The sequence below is a fragment of the Bufo gargarizans genome, chromosome 1 (genome assembly GCF_014858855.1).
Source record: "Bufo gargarizans isolate SCDJY-AF-19 chromosome 1, ASM1485885v1, whole genome shotgun sequence".
NCBI lineage: Eukaryota > Metazoa > Chordata > Amphibia > Anura > Bufonidae > Bufo > Bufo gargarizans.
The window spans coordinates 306352950-306378597 of NC_058080.1; the positions used below are offsets into that span (position 1 = coordinate 306352950).

Here is a 25648-nt window from a genome sequence, read left to right on the forward strand (position 1 = left end):
TTCATGACTCCTCCTGCTAGTGAAAACCTTTTTTTTTTTCCATTTAATGCACTGTAGTTACTGAAACATTAATCAAAGTTGAATAAAAGCCTGCATAGAGTTAGGCACTAAGACAGAGTAGGGGTATTATTATTTAGTTTTTGGCAAAGGTTTGGAAAACCATGAGAAGTGGAGAAGCCCTTGCACTGCTTATATGGATGAACTGTCTGTTGGCTTGTTGCTACAAAGTCTTAGCCACTACTGAGTCACCTACTACTACAAGTAAGTCTTACTACTTATCTCTTTACTCTTTGCTACTCGGGTGGATTACAAGTTATAGGATTTCGTTTTATTAACTTGTCTGGGCATCACTAAATGTATATTTAATATTACAAATATTGCTAATATTACATTATTCTGTATTCTGTTTGCATCTATGAGAAGTTTATTTGGCCACTTTACTATACAACTGTATAGCCTTAATTCCACTCTATACTAGCAGGATGAATGACGGTACTGCATTGCTATTTGTAGCTTGAAAAAGCAAGGAATGTACAAGAATTCTTGGCACACTGATGCCGGCATATGGAGCTCACAGAAAAAATGTACTTTGCACTCATTACTGAGTATATCTTAAGAAACTGTGAGAGTGCTGCAGTGTTTCCTCGCACACTCATTTAGTAATGACTTGAGGAAAGTTTATCATGTGTTTAGGTTTTTATTAACACATGGAAGATTTGTGTAAAAAAATGTTTATCTGAATGTGGTTTGCAGTAATCCATGCATCCATATTGCAGAATCAACCCCATTTAGATGTAGGGAGTGGATTTTTCAGTTAAACCAATCTGCCATGTATGAACATGCTCTCATGCAGTTCTCATCACGCAAGCTGAAAAAAGTTTGTGGTATTTATACTACTACTACTACTACTACTACTACTACTAATACTACTACTAATAATAATAATAATTGATAGTGCCAATGAGGCAAACAAAAGACAAGCTGAAAAAAGTTTATGGTATTTATACTACTACTACTACTACTACTACTACTACTACTACTACTACTACTACTTAGGCCTCTTTCACACTACAGTATGTTGAATTCAGTGTTTTGCGTTCCGTTTTTCACGGATCCGTTGTTCCGTTTTTTTCTTCCGTTGTGGTTCCGTTTCCGTTCCGTTGTTCCGTTCCGTTTTTCCGTATGGCAAATACAGTATACAGTAATTTCATATTAAAAATTGGGCTGGGCATAACATTTTCAATAGATGGTTCCGCAAAAAACGGAACGGAAACGGAAGACATACGGATGCATTTCCGTATGTGTTCCGTTTTTTTTGCGGACCCATTGACTTGAATGGAGCCACGGACTGTGATTTGCGGCCAAATATAGGACATGTTCTATCTTTTCAACGGAACGGAAAAACGGAAATACGGAAACGGAATGCATACGGAACACATTCCGTTTTTTTGCGGAACCATTGAAATGAATGGTTCCGTATACGGACCGTATACGGAACGCAAAAAACGGACCGTATACGGAACGCAAAAAACTGTAGTGTGAAAGAGGCCTAATAGTAATAATAATTGATAGTGCCAATGAGGCAAACAAAAGACATGAAAAGGCAAAATAGTATTAAATATGAGACAATAAGGCAAAGTTTATAATAAAGGTTATAATACATAAGTGATTTTTACAAGTACTGAATGTTCCTTTTTTTAAGTAACCCTTTGTGCTTTGTAAGACTGCTGTTTTTTGTCTGCATCCCATAGTTTTGTTTCACTCCGTGCAGACTAATTATAATAATTCCCACATTAACCCGTCTTATGGCTGAAATTCAGGAACCACAACAGGAGTTTAGGAGGAATAGCTGTTTAAATGACAGGCGGAAAAAAAAAAGAAGGAATTTGACCGATGGTTACCTTCCTCCAGCTCAGTCTTCAAATGCTTTTAACCCAATCCAAGGTCATTGTGACTCCACCCGGCCACACACCCCCTCTACCGACCGGGTGATTGGCTCACGGAGAACAGCATGAGTGGGCTAGTCCAAGAATCTCCTATCCCTGCTGCTCTTGGCAGCTATTGTCATGCGAGCAACTGTTACAGAGCCGTTCCCTGTGCTGCAGGCCGTGTTCTCTTCATTTCCTCAAGCAGCTTGCTCACATTCATGTTTTGAGTCCATATCTGTTTCTAGGCGTGATTCATTGGCAAACATTTCACTTGTAGTCTATTGTAATATAAGGGGACGGTTGCCAGAATGAAGATAGTATATTTAATTTACAGTAGCTAAAGTCACTTTAGGTTTACAGCTGCTGTTCACATCTGCTTCGGAGGCTCTGTTGCAAATTTGATGGTTAAAATAGTACATGTAGCTCTATTCTTCACATCAAAATGATAAATAGTATGATGGAGCCTGGAAAACCTTGTAATAAATCAGTGGGGTCTGTCAGGCATGGATGGGATCCATCATAAATGTAAACCGTAATGCAGATGCGAGCAGAACCATTCAATAATGCCAACGAAAGAAGAAAAAAAATATACAAATAAAAATAAGCTATGTGCCTGCTGTAGATAAATACTGATAAAAGGATGCTTGTAAATGTAGCTGAACTGCATGTGCGTATAAAACCTGAACATACCCTGTAACTGTATTAGAAGTGATGAATAAAACATTGAAACTAATCAAGAAGACACGTCTTTTAAAGCAATTCAATAAGCAATTGTTTATACTCACTGAAGAGTACTTGATGTAATTTACATTCTCCAGGGAGTAAATAGAATAAACTGTCACAAATTAAAGTGGATTTACATGGGCCGGTTATTGGGCAGATTATTGGGACTGAATCACCTGCGAGTGCTCGTTCCTGACAATCTTCCTGTCTAAGGCTACTTTCACACTAGCGTTCGATCGGATCCGTTCTGAACGGATCCGATCATAATAATGCAGACGGAGGCTCCGTTCAGAACGGATCCGTCTGCATTATTTTAGCATATAAAAGCTAAGTGTGAAAATAGCCTCGTACGGATCCGTCCAGACTTTCAATGTAAAGTCAATGGGGGACGGATCCGCCTGAAGATTGAGCCATATTGTGGCATCTTCAAACGGATCCGTCCCCATTGACTTACATTGTAAGTCTGGACGGATCCGCACGCCTCCGCACGGCCAGGCGGACACCCGAACACTGCAAGCAGCGTTCAGCTGTCCGCCTGTCCGTGCGGAGGCGAGCGGAGCGGAGGCTGAACGCCGCCAGACTGATGCAGTCTGAGCGGATCCGCATCCATTCAGACTGCATCAGGGCTGGACGGCTGCGTTCGGGTCCGCTCGTGAGCCCCTTCAAACGGAGCTCACGAGCGGACCGACGAACGCTAGTGTGAAAGTAGCCTAAAGGTGTGGCAGATCACCCGACAAAGGAGTGAAAGGCTTGTTCATCGGGAGATACAGTCGTTTGTACAGGCACATTAATGATTGTTTCTGGGCAGCAGGTCATGCGGTCTAAACAGCGATCTGCCACCCAGAAACAATGCCGCTGTATGAGGGACACAATAGTGATCATCCTCCTTACGCTACATTCGCACGAACATGGTGTTTTGCAGATCCGCAAAACACGGACCCCAGCCCATGTGCACGCCGTAATTTGCGGACCGCACATGCCGAGGCTGTCATGGAAAATACCTATTCTACCTATAGGGGGCACGGCGCAGAGCAACGGATGTGGACAGCACACGGTATGCTGTCCGCATCTTTTGCAGCCCCATAGAAATGAATGGGTCAGCACCCGTTCCGCAAAATTGCGGGACGGATGCGGACTCATTCATAAGGTCGTGTGAATGTAGCCTTAGGCCTCTTTCACACTACCGTTTTTTTTTTGCGTTTTGCGGTCCGTTTTTTGCGTTTTGCGGTCCGTTTTTTTGTCCGTATACGGAACCATTCATTTCAATGGTTCCGCAAAAAAAACGGAATGTGTTCCGTATGCATTCCGTTTCCGTATTTCCGTTTTTCCATTCCGTTGAAAGATAGAACATGTCCTATTATTGCCCGCAAATCACGGTCTGTGGCTCCATTCAAGTCAACCATCTATTGAAAATGTTATGCCCAGCCCAATTTTTTCAATGTAATTACTGTATACTGTATATGCCATACGGAAAAACGGAACGGAACAACGGAACGGAAACTGAACCACAACGGAAGCAAAAAAACGGAACAACGGATCCGTGAAAAACGGACCGCAAAACACTGAAATGGACATACTGTAGTGTGAAAGAGGCCTTATGCTGTGGAGTCGATTGCTGCATGTAAATACAGCAGTCTCCTCCACTGAATGAGCAGCTGACTATCGGGAAGAAACGCTGGTGCTGCTCCGCGTGTGTAAATGCACCTTCAGGGATGCTTTTGAAACATAATATCAATATTATGGGGACCTATGATTGTACCATGACAGAAATTCAAACAGGACTCCAAAGACTCTTTTCCATTAATGAGCCTCAAGGGCTCTTGGGGCCCTTGAGGGTAAACAATGGTTTTTAGCGCTCTACAAGAGTTTGCTCATTTGTAAGGTGATTGCCTCATGTAAAAATGCTGCCAATGATTGGAAATCATTATTCCCAACCATGTAAAGAGGACCTAAAGCTTGTATGCTCAGCAAAATGACTTTGCTTCACATGGCAACCATAATATGAAGCCGTAAGAACTCTATGTCAGTGCGTCAACGCATTATCCAGAAGACTTGTGACTGACATGCGGAGGAACATTTCACACTTTTTCCTCTCATGGATTCTGTATGAATCTGCAAGGAATCATTGGCCTACAGAGATACGGTATGGGCCATGTTTCCATACTGTGGATCTGTGATAAAGCCCTGTACATTAGTGCTAACTCTAGGAATATACAGTGTTCAAGGACAGCTTCAGAGGTGTTTTGCACCAGTAATAATTGCTTGTGTACTGTAGATAATACTTTAATCTGTTTGATAGCGCACTTATGAAACTAGTAGATACGGAGGTAAAAATGGTTCAAGAGCATTTTATTTCTAATATAACTAAATATATTCCTCGCGTGTCTGATTTGATGCAAAACTGAACAAAACTGATACCATACTTTGCACCAAGTAAGACCCGTCGTACTGAATCCTGTGTCCCTGCATTTTGTACACGTCACAGTTAATTTAATGAGATCAATCTTAATCAGATTGACCAAACTCTGGGAACTGTGGAGGTCAGATCATTATCTCTCTGTCCTCAGATTATTTGATGTACCGTATTTCATAACAGGAATTAGGTTTTGCAAATTGCATAACTATCAGTTTGAATATTAACACACCACATGCATACGCATATGCACAGCATTCAGAGCGGCAGGTTCTGTTTGATGTACCTGATTTTTGTAGTAGCTCTGTGATGACCCAAATTTCCTTAACATATTTTTTTATTATTTTCAATTGACCATTTCTTTTTCGATCATTGAGAATTAGGGAATAAGGAAAATCAATTAATCTGTCTGTATGGCTATGTAATTTAGCTATTTACTTCAGGGGAAAAAAACTCCGCCCCCGGTCCTATTATAGTCAATGGGGATGAGGCGGCAGTCCGGGGGCACACATGAGCTAGTGACAGGACGGATCCGACAGGCTTTTCACCCGCCGGAACAGCCTGCCAGACTCCCCTGCCGCTAATGTGAAAGTACCCTTACAGTCTATAGTTTAACGCTCATTAAAGGAAGCTTACATTTAGTAGGGAGGGTGAGAGGTCAAATAGAATACTAATGAACCTTGTGTTACAGGCCACATATTATCACTTGAGAAGTTGACGACAGTTTAATGGCTCTTTCGATATTACAGCTACTTGTCCCTGTTGAGTTGCAGAAGTCAGCAGCTAAACACTAGGCAGATTTTTTTGATTTGTAAGATTAGATGACATGTTTATGGACTATAATATGGTGCCACTAGCAGGGAAAGCTCTTTCCCTGTTCTCACAGTTTTCATGTGCTAATGTTTGCCAGTTCTTAGACAGTGTCAACAACACTTGATGAACAGGACCATTCCACTGCTGGTTCTTGGAAAGTAAACCTCCTGAGCATTAGCTCTGCCAAGATATATGCTGAGAGTGAGTTTATCTCCGAAGACCATTCCGCTCTCTGCAAATTATGCACAATTCATTTATGAAAAAACAAAAAACTGTGGAAAGTAACGGGCTGGCCATGGACCTTAAAGGGCACACCCCAGGGGGGACAATGGCCTGGGGCCACTTTCAGTACCCAGTCCACCTCTGGAAAGGAATGTTAAAACTGTGAAAATTGAGGGTAATCAGGAAACATCAACAGTGGGTTTGCACCAAATTAACATTGTAAGCCTCACGTATCTGCCTAAAACATAGAATGCATTTTGTTATCTCCTGCTAGTCGAGGGCTACAGGTACGTGGAGGATTGTTCTTTTACAGTGACCACAGCAAAAAACCTCACTACAGATCCGTGTTGTAACAACAGTGTGAGCTCTTGCCGTTTCTTTCTTATCCCATAGCAGGCCGAAATTTCCACAGCAAATAATGGAAGCTAAATGTGACAAACACGATGTAACAATTCACCTCGTATTCAATGCCAATTAGTGCTCGCTGTGATTCCTAATCCTTAGAGATGCCGTATCACAAATAGCCTGCTTAAACTGATGTGACTTCCTATGTGACACTGTTTCTTCTAAAACCAAAAAATCACCAGTAACTATAACCCAATTTCACAGGAGCCTAATATGGGTGCATGTCTGCTGCCATATTGTGGCCAAGCGTTCCAGTCTTTCTGCTTGTCTAATGACATGACCTAGTAGCATCATAAGGGTCTATGAAGCTGTTAGTTGGGGTAATTAGACGTGCGATTGGGCCGGGACATATGGCTGAAATACAAATGTAAAAATGTACCCATATTGCCTAAGCAATGAGTTGTAATTAAAGGGCTTCTGTCACTCCACTAAACTCATTATTTTTTTTTTGGTCTCCCAACAATCCTTATGCTGCGATTTCTTAATATATATAGCTATTACACTGTTTGGTTCAGTAGTTCTATCAAAAAACTGACTTTTATATTATGCAAATTACCTCTCTAGCAGCAGGTAGGGCGGCTACCTGCTGCTAGCAGCCGCATCCTCCATTCATAATGACGCCCCCTCCTCATGTTGATTGACAGGGCCAGCGGACGCGCTCGTCCTCTGACTGGCCCTGTCTTCGTTTTAAATCTCGCGCCGGTCTTCAGTTGGCGCAGGCGCACTCAGAGGAGGACGCTCGCTCAGCCGCTCCATCCTCAGCGCGCCTGTGCCGATGACGTCACATGTACACCCGGCGCAGGCGCACTGAGGATGGAGCGGCCGAGCGAGCGTCCTCCTCTGAGTTTTAAAACGCAGACAGGGCCAGTCAGAGGACGAGCGCGTCCGCTGGCCCTGTCAATAAACATGAGGAGGGGGCGTCATTATGAATGGAGGATGCGGCTGCTAGCAGCAGGTAGCCGCCCTACCTGCTGCTAGAGAGGTAATTTGCATAATATAAAAGTCAGTTTTTTGATAGAACTACTGAACCAAACAGTGTAATAGCTATATATATTAAGAAATCGCAGCATAAGGATTGTAGGGAGACAAAAAAAAAAAAAAATGAATTTAGTGGAGTGACAGAAGCCCTTTAAGTAATTTATTAGTTACATCTGTTTCTGGAAAAGCTGGGTGACAACCAAAATGGCTGTCAATACCACTGCAAACGGGTGACATCACTAAATTACCAGAGACAAGTGAATGGCAAATATGCTAGATCTTCCACAAATTTATATAACCAGGCAGATTTGCCATATATTACTGGATATGCTGTTACCAGAGCCCATAGAAGATGTCACTCAGCTTTCCCAGAAACAAGAATGACTAGACGAGGGGATTAGATATGGGGATGTGGCGGCGACTGATGATAATCTTTCAATCATGCAGATTTGTCTGATCCATGGCAAATTAATGATTTATCGCTCGTCGTTTGATCACTACACGCTAGTACATGTGACGATAATTGCTAAATTTCTAACAATTATCCAAAAATTCTTAAGATAATTGTTCCATTTAATAGGCTGTTTGGGGTCCCTATCTACGTATAAAAGACTTTATGACTGCAGAGAGATCACTACTGAGTAAAATGCATACATACTCCTAAATGGTTAACCCTTTAAGTGATATTACAGCCATGAGGTGATCACCTTGTCCCTCTTGTATCACAAGTTACTCATTAGCATTCTATGGCTTGCTCTGTACTGGGGAAATGTTTGACTGCTCCAGCCAGATCAGCAGTATAGAGGTTAAATGGAGGCACATGTGCTCATTGCATGCACTGGATGTGAGCTGCTGAATCAGCTCATGGAAGTTCACACGGGTCAAGAGATAAGAACAGCAATTTCCACAAAATGAAGAAACTTTGCCAGTGGTTCATACATACCAGTGAAGCTAAAATCATATGTACATGAAAAGTAATGACAGATTTTTAATAATTACAATCAAATTTTTGATAACATTTTTTTAGGTATCACCCATTTATACATGACTTTAATAATAATACTGACAGGCATAGCAGTATGGGTGTAAAGGTAGCAGATTCATCTGGGACCTGGTGTCTTTGTGAACACAAAACCCGCTTTGTCTCATAAGACACCAGCACATAGCACATTTTAGGTGCCTCAGTACAGATTTTGCATTGGGACACAAGTTACACACAGGCTGAGGATCAGGCCAATTATCAGGAGTGAACGTTTGTATGAATGGATGTTCCAGATAATTGACCAACGTTTCACTGATCATCCAACAAATGCTCATACGGCACTTAAAATCTTTGTTTCTTGGCAGCACATCTAAACAGGGGCTGTGCTGCTGACGATATACAAACAATCATGGAAAGAATAGTTTCACTTTACACAAGTGCCAATTGACTTGTATATCATCGATCGGCACTCGTTATTGGCCTGCCCCATGTAACAGGACCTCAAGTGTACTTCTGGGTGGAAATGTTTACAGACAGGGCAAACAAAGAACCTCTGTGTTGGAAAGACCTGACTTTTTCCAAGCAAAACACAGTAAGTTAATTATCCAGGATGTCCTGTCAAATGTAGGTCCAATCTAAAAGCAACACGTCTACAGCAAATAAGCCCATTTTCACACAGCAATATTTTGGTTGGTATTTAGCTAATTTTTTTCAATATACTGTAGGATCTATTCTTTTAAATACTAAAGAAAAATACTAACCAGAATGCAGTGAAGGTGACCTTAATCTGTATGTTGTCATTGTAGAAAGAGCCTAGAACATATATAAGTATCCTTGTTATGATGGATTTACACCGCACAATTGTCAGAGTTATGGGGAATAAACTTTACTATTAGTACTGCTGACAATAAAGCCTATGAACCAAGCTGCCTGTTTATATACAAGAAAAATAAGTTTCTTAGGGGTTTTTCTAAGGCAGAACTAGCTGCCAGTCCGCAACTGGGTGAAGGCCCCTCACTCCCTTAAAACGTTCTGTTATCAAATACCCTAAAATGTGCTTATAGCATCCCTATCACACTATATTACTGGTTTGAGTCTGTAATTGTTTTTCGTAAGACACCGACATATAACATCATTCCAGGTCAGAAGCTGAACACAGAATGCTGTTCTGTGATGCTCACAGCAAAGGAATTTCCTCAGTGCCCAGTGGCGTAACTAGAAATTATTGGGCCCTACCGAAAACTTTTGAACGGGCCTCCCCCAGCAACTTCTTTGCAACTCCCCTACTTCCGTGCAACCTCTACTCCTGTGACAAGTCAAGATCGTTCTCTCAGAACAGGCCCGGCAGCCAATCCGTCTGTTTCCTACCCCTATATAATATATGTCATGTCACTCTATATACTGTCACTGTACATAATGTCATTGTATAATACTGTTTAGGGGGCCCTGACAAAATCTTTTAGTCTTCGCTCATGATTGTCCCCGTTAATATTCATTTCAAAATGGCACTGGGCTCTGTTTTTACACAGTTCATCTGAAATTAATTTAAAAAAAATTGTAATCTTTTGGTGGACAAAATGTTTGTGAAATTTGTAACAAATCTGGTTCATTTAGACTCAATTAGCTAATCTCTAGACTGTAGGTAAATCTATCAATGAGTTATCATGGTGCACAAAAGATACCATGCTTATACATTTACAGGCAGCTATAAAAAAGGATATGTATGTGTTATTTTTCTAGATAAAAATTATACAGATATGCTGGATAATGATGTATGACACATTTGCTTATTTCACAGCAGTCACTTCTCTTTGGAAGAAAACTGATTTCAATGACATCGAGAGCAAATTTTCCCTTCGGACTCCAGAAGAACCAGATGAGGACACCTGTTATCTAATTCCTGGCCAAGAGCAAACTGTTGAAAACTGCCATTTCAACCAGACGAGCAAAACCTTTGTAGTAATCCATGGATGGACTGTAAGTGTCTAGGGGATGAAAATGCTTACAAAATTTTATTGGTACATCCAATTTGCGAACCATGCATGTCTAACTATCTTTCAGCAAATGACTGAATCCATGTGTTCCAAATCTGACAACATATATCATGGAACATATAGACATAGTGGAAAGCAAGTACTGTATATTGCAGCCTGAACATCTTTTGCTTGCAGAATTTGATCATAGTGTACATGCTCCATCTTAAGCAAGATGTAGCACTTCTGCTACCTATAGCACAGGGATCAGCAACCTCCAGCACTCCAGCTGTTCTGAAAGTACAAAGTTCCAGAATGCTCCATTCACTTCTATAGGAGATACAAGAACAGTCAAGCAAGTGTGCATGCTGAGAGTTGTAGTTCCACAGCAGCTGGAGTACCAAAGTTTGCTGACCCCTGCTATAGGACCTTCTTCTGTTTATTCATGCACTGATAACTAACAGTATAAAAAATATTATGTGACTAGCTGATAATAAATTGGCCTTTGCGAAACTTGGGGTGCTTTGGCGATGTGGCATGCTCGGAACGCCGCCTAATGTACGATCATTTCTGGAATTCACAGTCTCCTGGCAATCATGCCATAAGCAGTGTGTAATGAATTTTCTTGCTGCAGCAGTTCCCCTGGGAGCAATGTGGCTGGTACTGTTATAGCCTCATATAGCAACGTGAATTATACCAGGTATTATCTTAGGTTACGTTATTTGGTAGGCAATATATCTGCTGTTTCAATTTATCTGTAATTTCCAAGTAAAATTACCCTGGAGAGCACACATTTCAGTTACATAAGGTAAAAAGGTTAATGCTACTCTAGCTTGGCCAAAATGGATTGGAGGAACTTATCATTAAAGAAATGTTTATGTCATTTTGGTGTCGTACTTCTTTTCAATAGTGCAAATTCTGTCTAGGATTAGAATATTGTATAAATCATCAATATCTGATTATCCCAGCACCCCCAGCGATCAGCCGTTTGAAGGGGATGCAGTAGTCTGGTGAGAGAAGCAGCTTCTTTCTAGGCAAGTGATGGCACGTTCATCCGTCGCATGGTGAATAGGCCTGGGTTGCAATACGAAGCACAGCCACTATACGATTTATGGCGCTGTGCTTAATAAGCTGTGAACAAGCTACAGCACTTCAAACAGCTGATCGGCAGGGGTGCCGGGAGTTGGACCCCCACGATCAGATATCGATGACCTATCCTGATGATAGCTCATAAATTTTCTACTTTCTTGTAACCACTTTAAGCCCTACCCCTAGGTTCACCCCAAAATGCCCAGGAAACTCTCAAAAACCACCCACTTTAAGGTAAATTGGCACAAAACCCATGCATTATCTCCCCCTTTGTGGGCATTTTCCCTTGATTTCTGGGAATGCTGGCATCCAATCACAATGCAGCTTTCATATTTACATAGCATTACAAGGTATTTATTTTACTCATATTGCGCTGACATATTCCACAGCGCTTTATGGACATTAGTATCGTTTGCTGTGCGGTCTAATCTTCTGTTAGATAAATTTAAAATTGTCTTAATTTGCTATTTATAGATATAGAATAGACAGTTTCCCTACATAAATAGCAGCCTCTTATCGTTATGTAAGTCTATGTATTATATATGAATTACCGCAACTTTCGTACTCCTCCTCGGCTAAAAATACTCCTCAAAAATGTTAAGAGGAGCATTTTCACTCTTCCCAAAAAAAATGTAGTGCGACTTCTGAAAGAAACATATTAGACTGCTTGGTCATATTTTCTCTTCAGATTATAGTATCATTATGGCTCTTTTACATGGCCTGCAGAAGGGGGCAATTATTGGGAATAAACTTTTCTGATAATTGGCCAGTGTAAATGTGATTGCATCTTTCAGCATTGACGGCAACAAATCTCCCTGTGTAACCAGGGATGTGCTATGGAATCCACTGGGGTCATTTATCAAACTGGTGTAAAATAGAACTGGCTTAGTTGCCCATAGCAACCAATCAGACTCCACCTTTCATTTTGGACAGCTCCTTCTGAAAATGAAAGAAGACATTTGATTGCTTGCTATGGACAACTAAGCCAGTTCTACTTTACACCAGTTTGTACAAACAATCATACCTACCTTTCAGCCCCACACATCCCCAACCATTGCTGCATGTAAATTCCTATGAACATTGGTTCCTGAGCTTTACTCTTGCTCCATATCAGCACTATCTGTTGCCTTTATCAGGGAGATTTGTAGCCAGTTTCCTGGTTGAAGCATTTATTACTCCAGATAAGGTGATAGTTTATGGCATGACACTAGACATTCCGTCCACTTTCTTTTATGTGTAGTATTTGTTTGCCTTTTATTTAATTTTTAAGCTCTAAATCTTTTTCTAAAGAAACATGTTGTTTAAAGTTTGTAACGGTTACTCAGGAGGTTTATGCGCAATGTCACACAGCCAAGTGGGGTCAGGAATGGAATTGTTCTGTAACATTGATGCCTGGGAAAAAGAACAGTCTGGAAATTTTAGTAGAAAATTTGGCCCTGAGCCTTTTAATTCTCGGAAATAATTCTAGCTATATAACAGATCCATATTTAGCTAGGATGTGCTTCTCATTCTAGCAGATGATGTGATTATTCTTTTCAACCATTACACATGTAATACCAAGTTCTTTTCAAAAGAACAGTAATGTTTAAGCTACATACATTAGATATAATAAAAAACAAATATAAAAAAATCATATATATATATATATCTAGAAGCAGCACTATGATTTTCACCAAGCATGTATCATTTCATATGACAACAGGAAGCAGATGGCTTTAGCTACTCAAACATGACCTACAAATGTTTTAGTGACATCCGTTACACAGGACATTTTACCTGCCATAGCACTGGCAGCTGTTACTATAAAATTGCTTCCACAAATCATCAGGTAATAAAGAATACCCTCTAAGGGGAGATCCTTGACATGGCATTAACTATAACTCTATATTGTAGTTAAAGGAGATGTAATGAATGCTTAACTGATTAATTAATTAACAATATTAACGTAACCTTTGATATTACTGTTTGGCAATGTTACAATTAAAATAAAAGTAGTAGTGCAATATAATTAGTTAGCAGCACCATAATTCAGTGTGTATAAATGAGTAAGATTGGATTTGTTGTATAGACTGATTTAAAGGGGTTATCTCACTTCAGCAAGTGGAATTTGACATGTAGAGAAAGTTATTACAAGGCACTTACTAATGTATTGTTATTATCCATATTGCTTTCTTTGCTGGCTGGATTCATTTTTCCATCACATTATACACTGCTCGTTTCCATGGTTACGACCACCCTGAAATCAAGCAGCGGTGGTCGTGCTTGCACAATATAGAAAAAGCACTAGCCTATGTGCGCTCCCATGGTCCCGGCCACCAGAGAGGCTTTTTCATATAATGTGCAAGCATGACCACCACTGATGGATTGCCGGGTGGTCTGCAACCATGGAAATGAGCAGTGTATAATGTGATGGAAAAATGAATCCAGCCAGCAAAGGAGGTAATATGGATAATAACAATACATTAGTAAGCGCCTTGTGTTAACTTCCTCTACATGATAAATGCCATTTTCTGAAGTGAGACAACCTCTTTAACCAAGCAAGAGCAGTAGTGTACTACTAGGGAAATAGTATCTAATCTTAGTCGCCTCAGTCATGCCTTCTCCATGTTAGGCTTTGCTATCTTATCACAGGCTACCAGCTTCATTAACATATTATGGTATAATAAAACACTAAACTAATGTCAAAGGCAAATGTATCACTAAGTATATGTATATATAATCTCGAACACTTGCAATTTATTATGTATGTACTAAAGCAAAATTGTTGACAATGGTGACCCATTGCTACAAACCTCTGGTGATCAGCATAAGGGCTCATGCATGGAACCAATTTTTTTTCCGTGTCCGTTCCATTTTTTCTGCGGCCCGTATGCAGAACTATTTGCTTCAATGGGGACAAAAAAATGTAAATCATTCCGTGTCCGTATGTCCACATGGCTGTTCCGCAAAAAAAATTGAACATGTCCTATAGTCCGTGTTACTAACAAGGATAGCATAGTTGTATAAGAGTACGGCAGTTCCATTCTGCAAAATGTGGAATGTCCACAGCCGGTATCCGTGTTTAGCAGATCCACAATTTGCCTTGTGCATCAGACCTTAAAAATGTCCTGTAAATTCTCCTGACATTCTTATTTTAATAACTACCTGCATTCCCTATGTATTAACCCTTCTGGAGCATCTGTTTTTAGTAACATAGTAACATAGTACATAAGGCCGAAAAAAGACATTTGTCCATCCAGTTCGGCCTGTCATCCCGCAAGTTGATCCAGAGGAAGGCAAAAATAAACCCTGTCAGGTAGAAGCCAATTTTCCCTACTTTAGGGGAATAAAAAATTCCTTCCCGACTCCAATCAGGCAATCAGATAACTCCCTGGATCAACGACCCCTCTCTAGTAGCTATAGCCTGTAATATTATTACACTCCAGAAATACGTCATCCCGCAAGTTGATCCAGAGGAAGGCAAAAATAAACCCTGTCAGGTAGAAGCCAATTTTCCCTACTTTAGGGGAATAAAAAATTCCTTCCCGACTCCAATCAGGCAATCAGATAACTCCCTGGATCAACGACCCCTCTCTAGTAGCTATAGCCTGTAATATTATTACACTCCAGAAATACGTCCAGGGCCCTCTTGAATTCCTTTATTGTACTCACCATCACCACCTCCTCAGGCAGAGAGTTCCATAGTCTCACTGCTCTTACCGTAAAGAATCCTTTTCTATGTTTGTGTACAAACCTTCTTTCCTCCAGACGCAGAAGATGTCCCCTCGTCACAGTCACAGTCCTGGGAATGAATAGATGATGGGATAGATCTCTGTACTGACCCCTGATATATTTATACATATTAATTAGATCTCCTCTCAGTCGTCTTTTTTCTACAGTGAATAACCCTAATTTTGATCATCTTTCAGGGTACTGTAGTTGCCCCATTCCAGTTATTACTTTAGTTGCCCTCCTCTGGACCCTCTCCAGCTCTGCTATGTCTGCTTTGTTCACTGGAGCCCAGAACTGTACACAGTACTCCATGTGTGGTCTGACTAATGATTTGTAAAGTGGTAGGACTATGTTCTCATCACGGGCATCTATGCCCCTTTTGATGCAACCCATTATCTTATTGGCCTTGGCAGCAGCTGCCTGACACTGGTTTTTGCAGCTTAGTTTGCTGTTTATTAAAATTCCTAGACCCTGTGTTACCGAGTGTTTTACCATTTAGTATGTACGTCTGACTTGCATTATTCCTTCCCATGTGCATAACTTTACATTTGTCAGTGTTAAACCTCATCTGCCACTTATCTGCCCAAGCCTCCAATCTATCCAGATCCCTCTGTAGTAGTATACTGTCCTCTTCAGTGTAATTACTTTACACAGTTTAGTGTCATCCTGCGAAAATTGATATTTTACTATGCAAGCCTTCTACAAGATCATTCATAAATATATTGAAGAGAATAGGGCCCAATACTGACCCCCGAGGTACTCCACTAGTGCTATGCTTTTATATTGTAGCATTCCTTTGTTCTTCCTGCTAGATGCTATTAATGAATTACCAGCAGTTTGCAATGAAGGTCCATATGAGTGTTGCCAGTTGGCGGTGTGTCAATGCACAGTCTGACTCTGGCAGCACTGATTGGATATGATCAGGGTATGTGGGGACACACCCTCAACTGGTAATATCCATCTGGACCTTCAGTGGAAACTTCTAGTAATTCATACATAACGTCTAGCAGGAATAATAAATGAATGACACATCATTATGCTCTAATATGGAACATGGATAGGTGCTGTATTCATGAAACAACCCCTTTACATTTTATGACATCTGCACAGTAAATATAATATATATATAGCATATATTATATAGTTGCAACAAACTTTCACTTCATTTTTTCTTTGGCATTTGTTGTGTTAAGCATTAGTTTAACGTTTGCTACAGTTGTACATATCTAGATGCTACATACATAGTTATACATGTTATAAATACAGTTTTATTTTCTTTCTCGTATAGGTAACGGGTATGTACGAAAGCTGGATTCCCAAGTTAGTAGATGCCTTATATAAAAGAGAGCCACACTCAAATGTGATTGTTGTAGACTGGCTGCAACGAGCACAACAGCACTATCCAGTGTCAGCTGGTTATACGCAACTGGTGGGACAGGATGTTGCAAGCTTCATAGACTGGATTGAGGTGCGTAAAGACAAACGTTGTAACATAAAGCTCTATGTGATCAGTGACATGGGGTCCATGTTATGGCTGCATTTCCCAGACTAACCACAGCTCATCTGACCTGAACTTACTCCCTCATAGATCACCATGATGTAGTGAGTTCACCTCACATAAGCAACGTAGGTCCTGAAAATGAGGCTACCACATGGACCACATTTCACAGAGCAATGAAAGCCGCCTGTTATTGACCCACACTTACTGGCAGTTAAACAGGGTAGACACGAAGATAGGTGAATCATTAAATGTGCCAGAATTATCACAGTGGTTCAGGGTGTACGATAAATCTGGGGCAAGAATAAAATGCCTATGTAAAAGTTTAAGATAACTTTTAGTTGTCTAATTTTCTGTCAGATTTTTACACCAGAAATGTTCATGTCTATTTCGGAGCTGAGTCACATTTTCAACCATGTCTCAATTCTCAATAATGCCATGCCCCCTTCTGAACATGGTGAAATATCTAGATATAATTTTTCTTTTCAAAATGCACCAAAATTCTACTTCTACACAAAAAGGGGCAGATTCAGTAGTAAATCTGGACCATTTAGTCTTTAGGAACTGGACAAAAGGCAACAGAAGGCAACAATGAAGGACAGATTGTTTATTTAGGTTACATAAGATATACCAGAATTAGGTTAATATTTAATTATTTTTATTAATGCACAATCTGCTAATATAGTCAATACTTTATTGTTATTATATTGTATTTTCAAAACTTTACAATACAATTAGTAAAAATTGTTGTATTATTCTTTATCATGATTTAAAGTGTATTATCTGTACTTTTCTCCCAATAGGAACAGTTCGGTTATCCATTGGATAACATTCATATTTTAGGATACAGTCTTGGCGCTCATGCAGCAGGTGTTGCTGGTAGCTTGACAACTAACAAAGTCAACAGGATAACAGGTAAGAGCGGGTAGGAGGACAATCTGACATTTACATTTAGGCTTATTCAGCCAACAGATACACTCAGCCTAGCCAAGCATACATGTGTTCTCAATGAGGACAGAGGAGTAAGCTGCTACCACACAGTCCTGGTGATGTCTTATCTCCTTTGAGAATAGGAAGGTGATGACATTTCACATGCCCAATCCTTCTTTTACCCAAAATCAATTGCTTTGGTGAGAGTCAGCACCCCTCATCCGCATAAGATAATCAACCAGCTTTACACTTAAGTGTATGGGCTCCTTTAGTCTTATTGGGAGATAATGAATGGCTTTGAATTTAAGAAGTGAGGCTAATCTTAAAGGGTTTCTACCACTTCGTTTGCCCCTATTTAGCTTTCACACACTAGCGATCCGCTAGTGTCTGCTGTATCAAACAATCCTAATCTAACAGTTTTTTGTCCAGCCGTTGCTAAAACTTTTATGGATATGCTAATGAGCCTCTAGGTGCTATGCGGGCATCATTAGAGGGCTAGAGGGCTCCGTCTACCTTCACATAATGCCACCCAGCGCGTCTCTCCAGCACGCCCATCTCTGATGGAATCAGATCCTCCCTCTGTTCCAGCCGTGCGAAATCTTGCGCCTGCGCTACGGAGATGTCTGAGAAGGCAGCGGTCAGACATTCACTGCGCCTGCGCCGATTACAGACGCGCACAGCGCAGGCGCCAGATTTCGTACGGCTGGAACAGAGGGAGGATCGGATTCCATCAGAGATGGGCGTGCTGGAGGGACGCGCTGGGCGGCATTATGTGAAGGTAGACGGAGCCCTCTAGGTGCTAATGACGCCTGCATAGCACCTAGAGGCTCATTAGCATATCCATAAAAGTTCTTTTTTTACCAAAACGGCTGGACAAAAAACTGTTAGATTAGGATTGTTTGGTACAGCAGACACTAGCGGATCGCTAGTATCTGAAAGCTAAATAGGGGCAAACGAAGTGGTAGAAACCCTTTAAGCCAAAAACAATAAGCCAAGTTTTGAGTTGAGTTTGGACCTATGAATTTATCTAGCTCTAAGGCCTCTTGCACACGAACAATACGGATTAGGACCGGATGCGTTCAGGGTGCGTTCAGCAAAACTTGCACCATTTTGCTAGCAAGTTCAGTCAGTTTTGTTTGCGGCTGTTCAGTTTTTATCGCGTGAGTGAAATACGCATTGATAGACAACTGAATGTTTACAAACAACATCTCTTAGAAACTATCAGTGAAAAACGCATCACATCCACATTTGCTTGTTTTTAACGCAGCCCCATTCACTTCTATGGAGACAGCGTTACGTGAAAAACTCAGAATATAGAACATGCTGCGATTTTCACATAACGCACAAATGATGCATGAAAAACAACAAACATTTACACAGACCCAATGAAATTAATGGGTCCGGATTCAGTGAGGGCGCAATGCATTTGCATCACGCATTGCACCCACGCAGAAAACTCGCTCATGTGAAAGGGGCCTAAGAGAGAATAGTTCAAACTTGAATGTGCAGAAAGTCAGAAGCTCAACTCCTGAGTATTTAATTTTACATGGAGGAGGGCTACAGGGGGTAGATATGACATGTTAGATATTTTTCAGTACGGAACAATTTAAAATGTACCTGTACTTTAGCAAAACTTTTGATATGTCATAGCTGTATCAAACTTTTTCATCAGTGGGGGACAAAGTGCGGAGACCCCCACCAATCACTAGAATGGGGGGATAGAAGTGCTGACACAGAGCATTTTCTTTCTCTCTTCGCTGTAGGAAACGGACTGAAGACAGGCACATAGACTTTCTACTGAGTGCTTTTTCCGCAGCGATGAGAGAGGGATCTCTGTGTGAGTGTTTTCCCCTCATTCTAGCCTTCAATGAGGGTCTTAGCACTCTGATTTTCCATCAGTAAAAACCTTTGCTATGTCATTATAAAATCATAAAATAAAAAAATAGTGAAAGTATAGGTATCCTTTAAAGCCAGAAAATTCAAGAAGGGGAGTTAGAACATTCAATCTGCATCCAAAATAGAGTTTTCAAGTAATGACTGAAGTGTGAATTTAATGTTATAGGCAAAGAATGCAGCCAATAAAACAGAGATACAAAAAGTCAGTGCCCCATATCTTGCTATATACTGTATCACCCGATGGTTTAAGGTTTTCTGAGCTCATTATGTGTTCCTATGCAGGTTTGGATCCAGCTGGTCCCACCTTTGAATATGCAGAGATATCGGTTACTTTATCTCCTGATGATGCAGAGTTTGTAGATGTTGTGCACACCTACAGCGTAGGAACTCCTGACCGCAGCATTGGTATTCAAAGGCCAGTCGGACATATTGACATTTATCCTAATGGCGGAAGCTTTCAACCAGGATGCAGCATTGGAGATACCATACGGCTTATAGCAGAAAATGGAATTCGTGGAATTATAGGTAAAATATGAACAATTAATTTTTCTAATCAAGGATGGTTTCAGGAGTTGACTGTGTTCCTTCATGGCCTATTTTTATTACATATGCTCTTTTGTATAATAAAAATATATGAATATGTTTCCAAAAAAGGGTTTAAAGAAACAAATTCCAAAGGTGTATTAACTATACAGTTAACTTTCTATATAATGTGATTAAAACCTGTAGTGTGTAACAGTAGAATAATAAAATTTCTTATTTTTCAAGACATGGACCAGATTGTGAAATGCTCCCATGAACGTTCCATCCACCTCTTCATTGACTCTTTACTTCATGAAGAGAAGTCAAGCATGGCCTATCGCTGCAATTCAAAGGAAGCTTTTGATAGAGGACTTTGTCTAAGCTGCCGTAAGAACCGCTGCAATACTTTGGGCTACAAAGTCAACAAGGTCCGAGGAAAGAGAAGTGTAAAGATGTACTTGAAAACAAATGCCCAGATGCCATTTAAAGGTAATAATATTAATATAACACATTAATAACTACTTCTAAGGCAACTGTTGTGCTGATATTTGAGTGAAACCTATCAATTAATTGACAACCAAGTGCTCATTAATAGGAATATCACAAATCGCTTCACTTATTTTTAAAAAAATAAATAAAATGATTCAGCCTAGAACATTGGTTTATAATTTATAAATGGTTCAATAATAATGTAACCCAGGGCATTAGTAAAGCAGACTATAGTATATTTACTTACTTTATGATAATTGCTGTATTTCAATTTTTATTTATGTTCGTTTTTCCTTTTTGTGATTTTGTAGTATTTCACTATCAAGTAAAAGTGCACTTCTTTGCAAAGAGGAACTTCACTGTTACCAACCAACCATTCTTGGTTTCTCTGTATGGAACAAAGGGAGAAAGTGAAAACCGACCTCTCTCTTTGTAAGTATTATGTAAAATGAGAGATTTATACAACTGTAAAATGTCTGTATATATGTCTGAGTAGATTGTAATTAAAGTTTTCAATTTGTCATGTACATTATAGTAAGGAGAAGTTATATGGAAATTGGTACTGTACAATTGTATGGCCCCATAAAACATGTAGACCAAAAATAACACGTGGATTTGCATAAAGTTTGTTGAAACATAGGGGGTAATTTATTAAACAGAAATACTCCTATTTTAGGTGTATTACGGGCACAGATTGCGGTTCAAAGGTCCTTTGTGCCGCAATCAGTGACTTTTCAATGTAATTGAACTGTAATACCACACGTATGGTTCTGTTTCTGGAAGAAAGTAGTATTTTGTTTTTATATTCTCAAACAACTCATTTAACTGTTTTATGTTACCATGCTTATATCTATTACCAAGGAAATGAGTAATGCTTACAAATAATCAGACAAGAAATGCAATTATTCATTAAATACCGTACATATTAGGAATTTTAACCAAAGTGATTTATTCTTTTAGAGCAGAAATGTCCACCAACAAAACCTATTCCTACTTGATCTACACTGAACTTGATGTAGGAGAACTGCTAATGTTGAAGATTAGATGGGAGAATGAGTCATATTTGGGCTGGGCAAACTGGTTCAAAACATATGCATTTGATGTGCAGAAAATCAGGATAAAATCAGGAGAGCTGCAGAAAAAGTAAGTCATACTATCACTGCATCAATTCACTATTTATAAAACCAAGACATGTGCCATATTTTTCAATAACATTATAATAAGATCTGAACATAGCACTTATCCTACAGCATATTAATTTCATTGGCCAACTATACATCCTTGGGCAGGGGTTGACTGACTCTTCAGGCAATAGATCAGAGCATGAAACCTCATGGCTAAAAGAGGTCCAAGTGCTGGGCCTGCAAAAAATGTGATGATAATTGCTCAATGCAATTTCTTAAACAAAATCAAGTATATTGTGGCTATTATTAATTAGAATAGTGCCCACTATGGCCTTTAAAGGGTTTCTGTCACCAGAATTAACCCCATTAAACTAGCTGACATTAGTGATGTGCTAATGTCAGCTGAACCTAACTAGCCTATTCCTACTTTTATCTATGCCCCCGTTACTCCAGAAATATAACTTTTATAATATGCTAATTAGCCTCTAGGTGCAGGGGAGGGCATTGCCCCTGCTTCTAGAGGCTCCATTCTCCCACCTCTGGCCACGCCTTGCTACACTAGATTGACAGGGCCAGGCAGCGTTCACCTCCAACTGCCAGCCCTGTGCGCTGGGGAAATGTTGCAGACAGGGCTAGCAGTAGGAGAACAACGCTGCCTGGTCCTGTCAATCTAGTGTAGCAGAGCGTGGCCAGAGGTGAGAGAATGGAGCCTCTAGAAGCAGGGGCAATGCCCCCCCCTCCCCGCACCTAGAGGCTAATTAGCATATTATAAAAGTTATATTTCTGGAGTAACGGCGGCATAGATAAAAGTAGGAATAGGCTAGTTAGGTTCAGCTGACATTAGCACATCGCTTATGTCATCTAGTTTAATAGGGTTAATTCTGGTGACAGAAACTCTTTAATCTTTACTCGTTATACACAAGGGTAAGAAGAAATCAGCAGTGTTTTATTACATTTCTGAATGTATGGAAGGTTGTGGGATCTCTAGTGCCATATACAGAAAAACTTTAAAAGATCAGGTTTTTGGTTATCAATTCTATTGTCAATGACATATCAACAGTTCTACATTTGGAATCTAGCAAAAATGTACAATGTATGGTTGAGATAAAAACCCAAAGAGTTAATATATGACAATAACATGTTGATTCAAGAGAAATTATGTCTTTTTACTTTTCAGGCTAATATTTTGTCCTCAAAATGGAGAACGTGCAACTATCACAAGAGGGAAAGGACCCGTGGTATTTGTGAGATGTAATGAACACTCCAACATGAAGAAAGGAGACTGGTATGAGCAAATTTAGTGTTTGTATTTTATGTTTGTATATGCAAATTTGACTGTAAGTGAACAATTGGCCTTTTTAATAAACAAAACGATTTTTTATAAGACAGCTTTGATAAATGAAGCCCATTATAGCAATAAAAAGTCAACAAGTCTTAAAAGGATGTTCCCTTAGGACAACCCTTGTCCATATGTCATATTTGGGTATGTGAACATCATAGAGTAAGTCCTCAATCCACCTCACCCCCCCCCCCCCTCCTTTATAAGCCAGAGTAGAGAGGCACAGATAAGCAGAAGATCTTGCTCTACCAAATTGTACCCATTTACTGTATAAATATCAGGCTGGATTCACACATCCAGATGTAGTATATATCATATTACTTAAATGTGTCATGGTCTGACCATGGGTTTAACTGACCTGGCAGTTACACATTTATGTAATATGGACATATAATTTGTCCAGAATACAAATGTGGGAATCCAGCCAATTTTGATTGATCTGATTGGGCAGATAGTTTATCAACTGTTACTATTGAGCACTTTTGAGTTTCGAGCTTATATCTGCTGTTGTGTGGTTGTTCCAGTGTTATCTACAGTGTTAGGGCTCGTTCACACGACCGTGTGAAGCCCGTTGCCATATTGCAGACTGCATTTGCTGATCCGCAATACATGGACACTGTTCCGTGGCCATTCCGCATCACGAATGCAGACCCATTCATTTCAATGGGTCCGCAAATCCGGAGATGCGGAACGGAAGAATGGAATGGAACACTACGGAAGCACTACTGAGTGCTTTCTGGGGTTCCGTGTTTCCGCACTGCAAAAAGATAGAACTTGCTCTATCTTTTTGCGGAAAGGAAGGATCGCTGACCCATTCATGTGAATGGGTCTGCAATCCCCATGCGCCTGCCACACAGACGATGCCCGTGCATTGCGGACCGCAATTTGTGGTCCACAGCACGGGCACGGGCTTCACACATTCGTGTGAACATGCCCTTATACAAAGGGTTGAATAGTTTAAAAATGTATAATTCAACCCTTGTTTCTAATAACCAAGACAATCTTGATCATCAATAATCATATTTAAATGTGGTCAATGGCATGATATACTTCTCGTCAGATCCAGACAATATTGGTAGGATCTGAGGACATACACTTTTGTCATGGCTACAGTCAGCTTTAGGGATCTCTCCCCTTTTCCCGTGCAGCCGAAGTTGGATCGTGAGCTGTTGTTTTTTATTATTGTGAGCTTTAGGGTATAGTCACACTGCGATTGTCCTGTTTACCTGAATGAGGCTTGCAAAAATCTGTTCGCTCGACACTGATACAAATTCATTCAAATGAAAGTAAACCAGTTTATGTTGAAAAAAATTAATAAGTGATATTTTTTTTTTTTTAGATGTGAAAATGAATTTGCACTTTAAACCACATGTCCAATGTTATTGATGCTGTGAAGAACATTCAAGTGACATTTGTTACTACTAAAACTCTATATGCCCACCTACAATGAAGTTCAATCAAAGGGTGTTTCATATTGGGCACTTTTGCATAGACAAGAGTTAACAAATGGTTTCTTCGTAGAACAATTACAGGATCAAAGACTGAGCAACAAAAGTCAACTCTAGATCATCAACCCATTCCAGGCTACCTGTGTATTGTGGATATTTATTTTGGTAAAAACATTCTTTACAGCCAAAAGTATTATTGTATAGTGTATGCTTCTTTCATACTGTAACAGCACCAGTTACACATTTAAATGACTTGAAAGCCATATCTGTGTTAAAGCAGATGAGACATCCACTCAAGTACTGTACCAAAACCAGAGACATTCTGGACTAAACAACTAGTAAACATCTCTACATGAGTACCACCACAGATATAGGGGGATAATTATCAAAAGTGGTGTCAAATAAAACTGGCTTAGTTTCCCATAGCAACCAATCATATTCAATCTTTTATTTTTCAGAACCTCTTTAGAAAATGAAAGGTGGAACATGATTGGTTGCTATGGGCAACTAAGCCAGTTTTCCTTTACACCACTTTTGATAAATCTTCCCCATAGAGTTATATGTTATGCAAAGATATGTTTATTTATGTACTTTTTTGAAATGTCCATGCTATAAAAAACAAAACTCCAATATAACTGCTTCCTACAAGCACAACTGTATCATTAGGGTATGAACATCAGATTGATTGGCTCACTTTTTCCCATGCTTTTTTAATTATCTCTTCTAAATTGCCATACCCACTATATTCATCATTATTCTATAGGTAGGAGCTTATGTTTTCTTTTTGCCACGTTGACAATATTTTATTCCAGCACATAGCAAAAATTAGAAAAGTGAAAACATGAATAGTAATCATAATTTAAAGGGGTTGTCCCACAAAAAACATATTCCAAAGTTTTCACCCCAACACCTGGACCTGGATTTTAGTATAGCCATTGAGTTATTGAATAAAATGTATCTGTATAGTTTTATTATTTTCCTTATCTCTATGTCCACCTCACTGTGGTGGATGCACATGCTCAGTTCCATCCTGTAACTCTCTACTGAGCTGTGATAAGGAGACAACTGAAGCAAAGAGGACACGCTCCCTGAGCTGCAGCAGAAAAGACACTTCCTTTGAGCTGCCTTCTTGATATCAATCTAGCAGAGCATTGAATGGGGAGAT

At 39.9% G+C, this 25648-nt stretch overlaps 1 protein-coding gene across 1 annotated transcript; it reads left to right on the forward strand.

Annotated features, from left to right (window-relative positions):
• Nucleotides 1–25612, forward strand: LPL (lipoprotein lipase). Its single transcript, XM_044305156.1, has 10 exons — nucleotides 1–261; nucleotides 10263–10441; nucleotides 16526–16705; nucleotides 17539–17650; nucleotides 19844–20086; nucleotides 20330–20572; nucleotides 20884–21004; nucleotides 21533–21715; nucleotides 22874–22981; nucleotides 24375–25612. Coding segments are annotated over exons 1-10 (1470 nt in total). The 5' UTR covers nucleotides 1–161; the 3' UTR covers nucleotides 24376–25612.
• The last annotated feature ends 36 nt before the right edge of the window (nucleotides 25613–25648 follow it).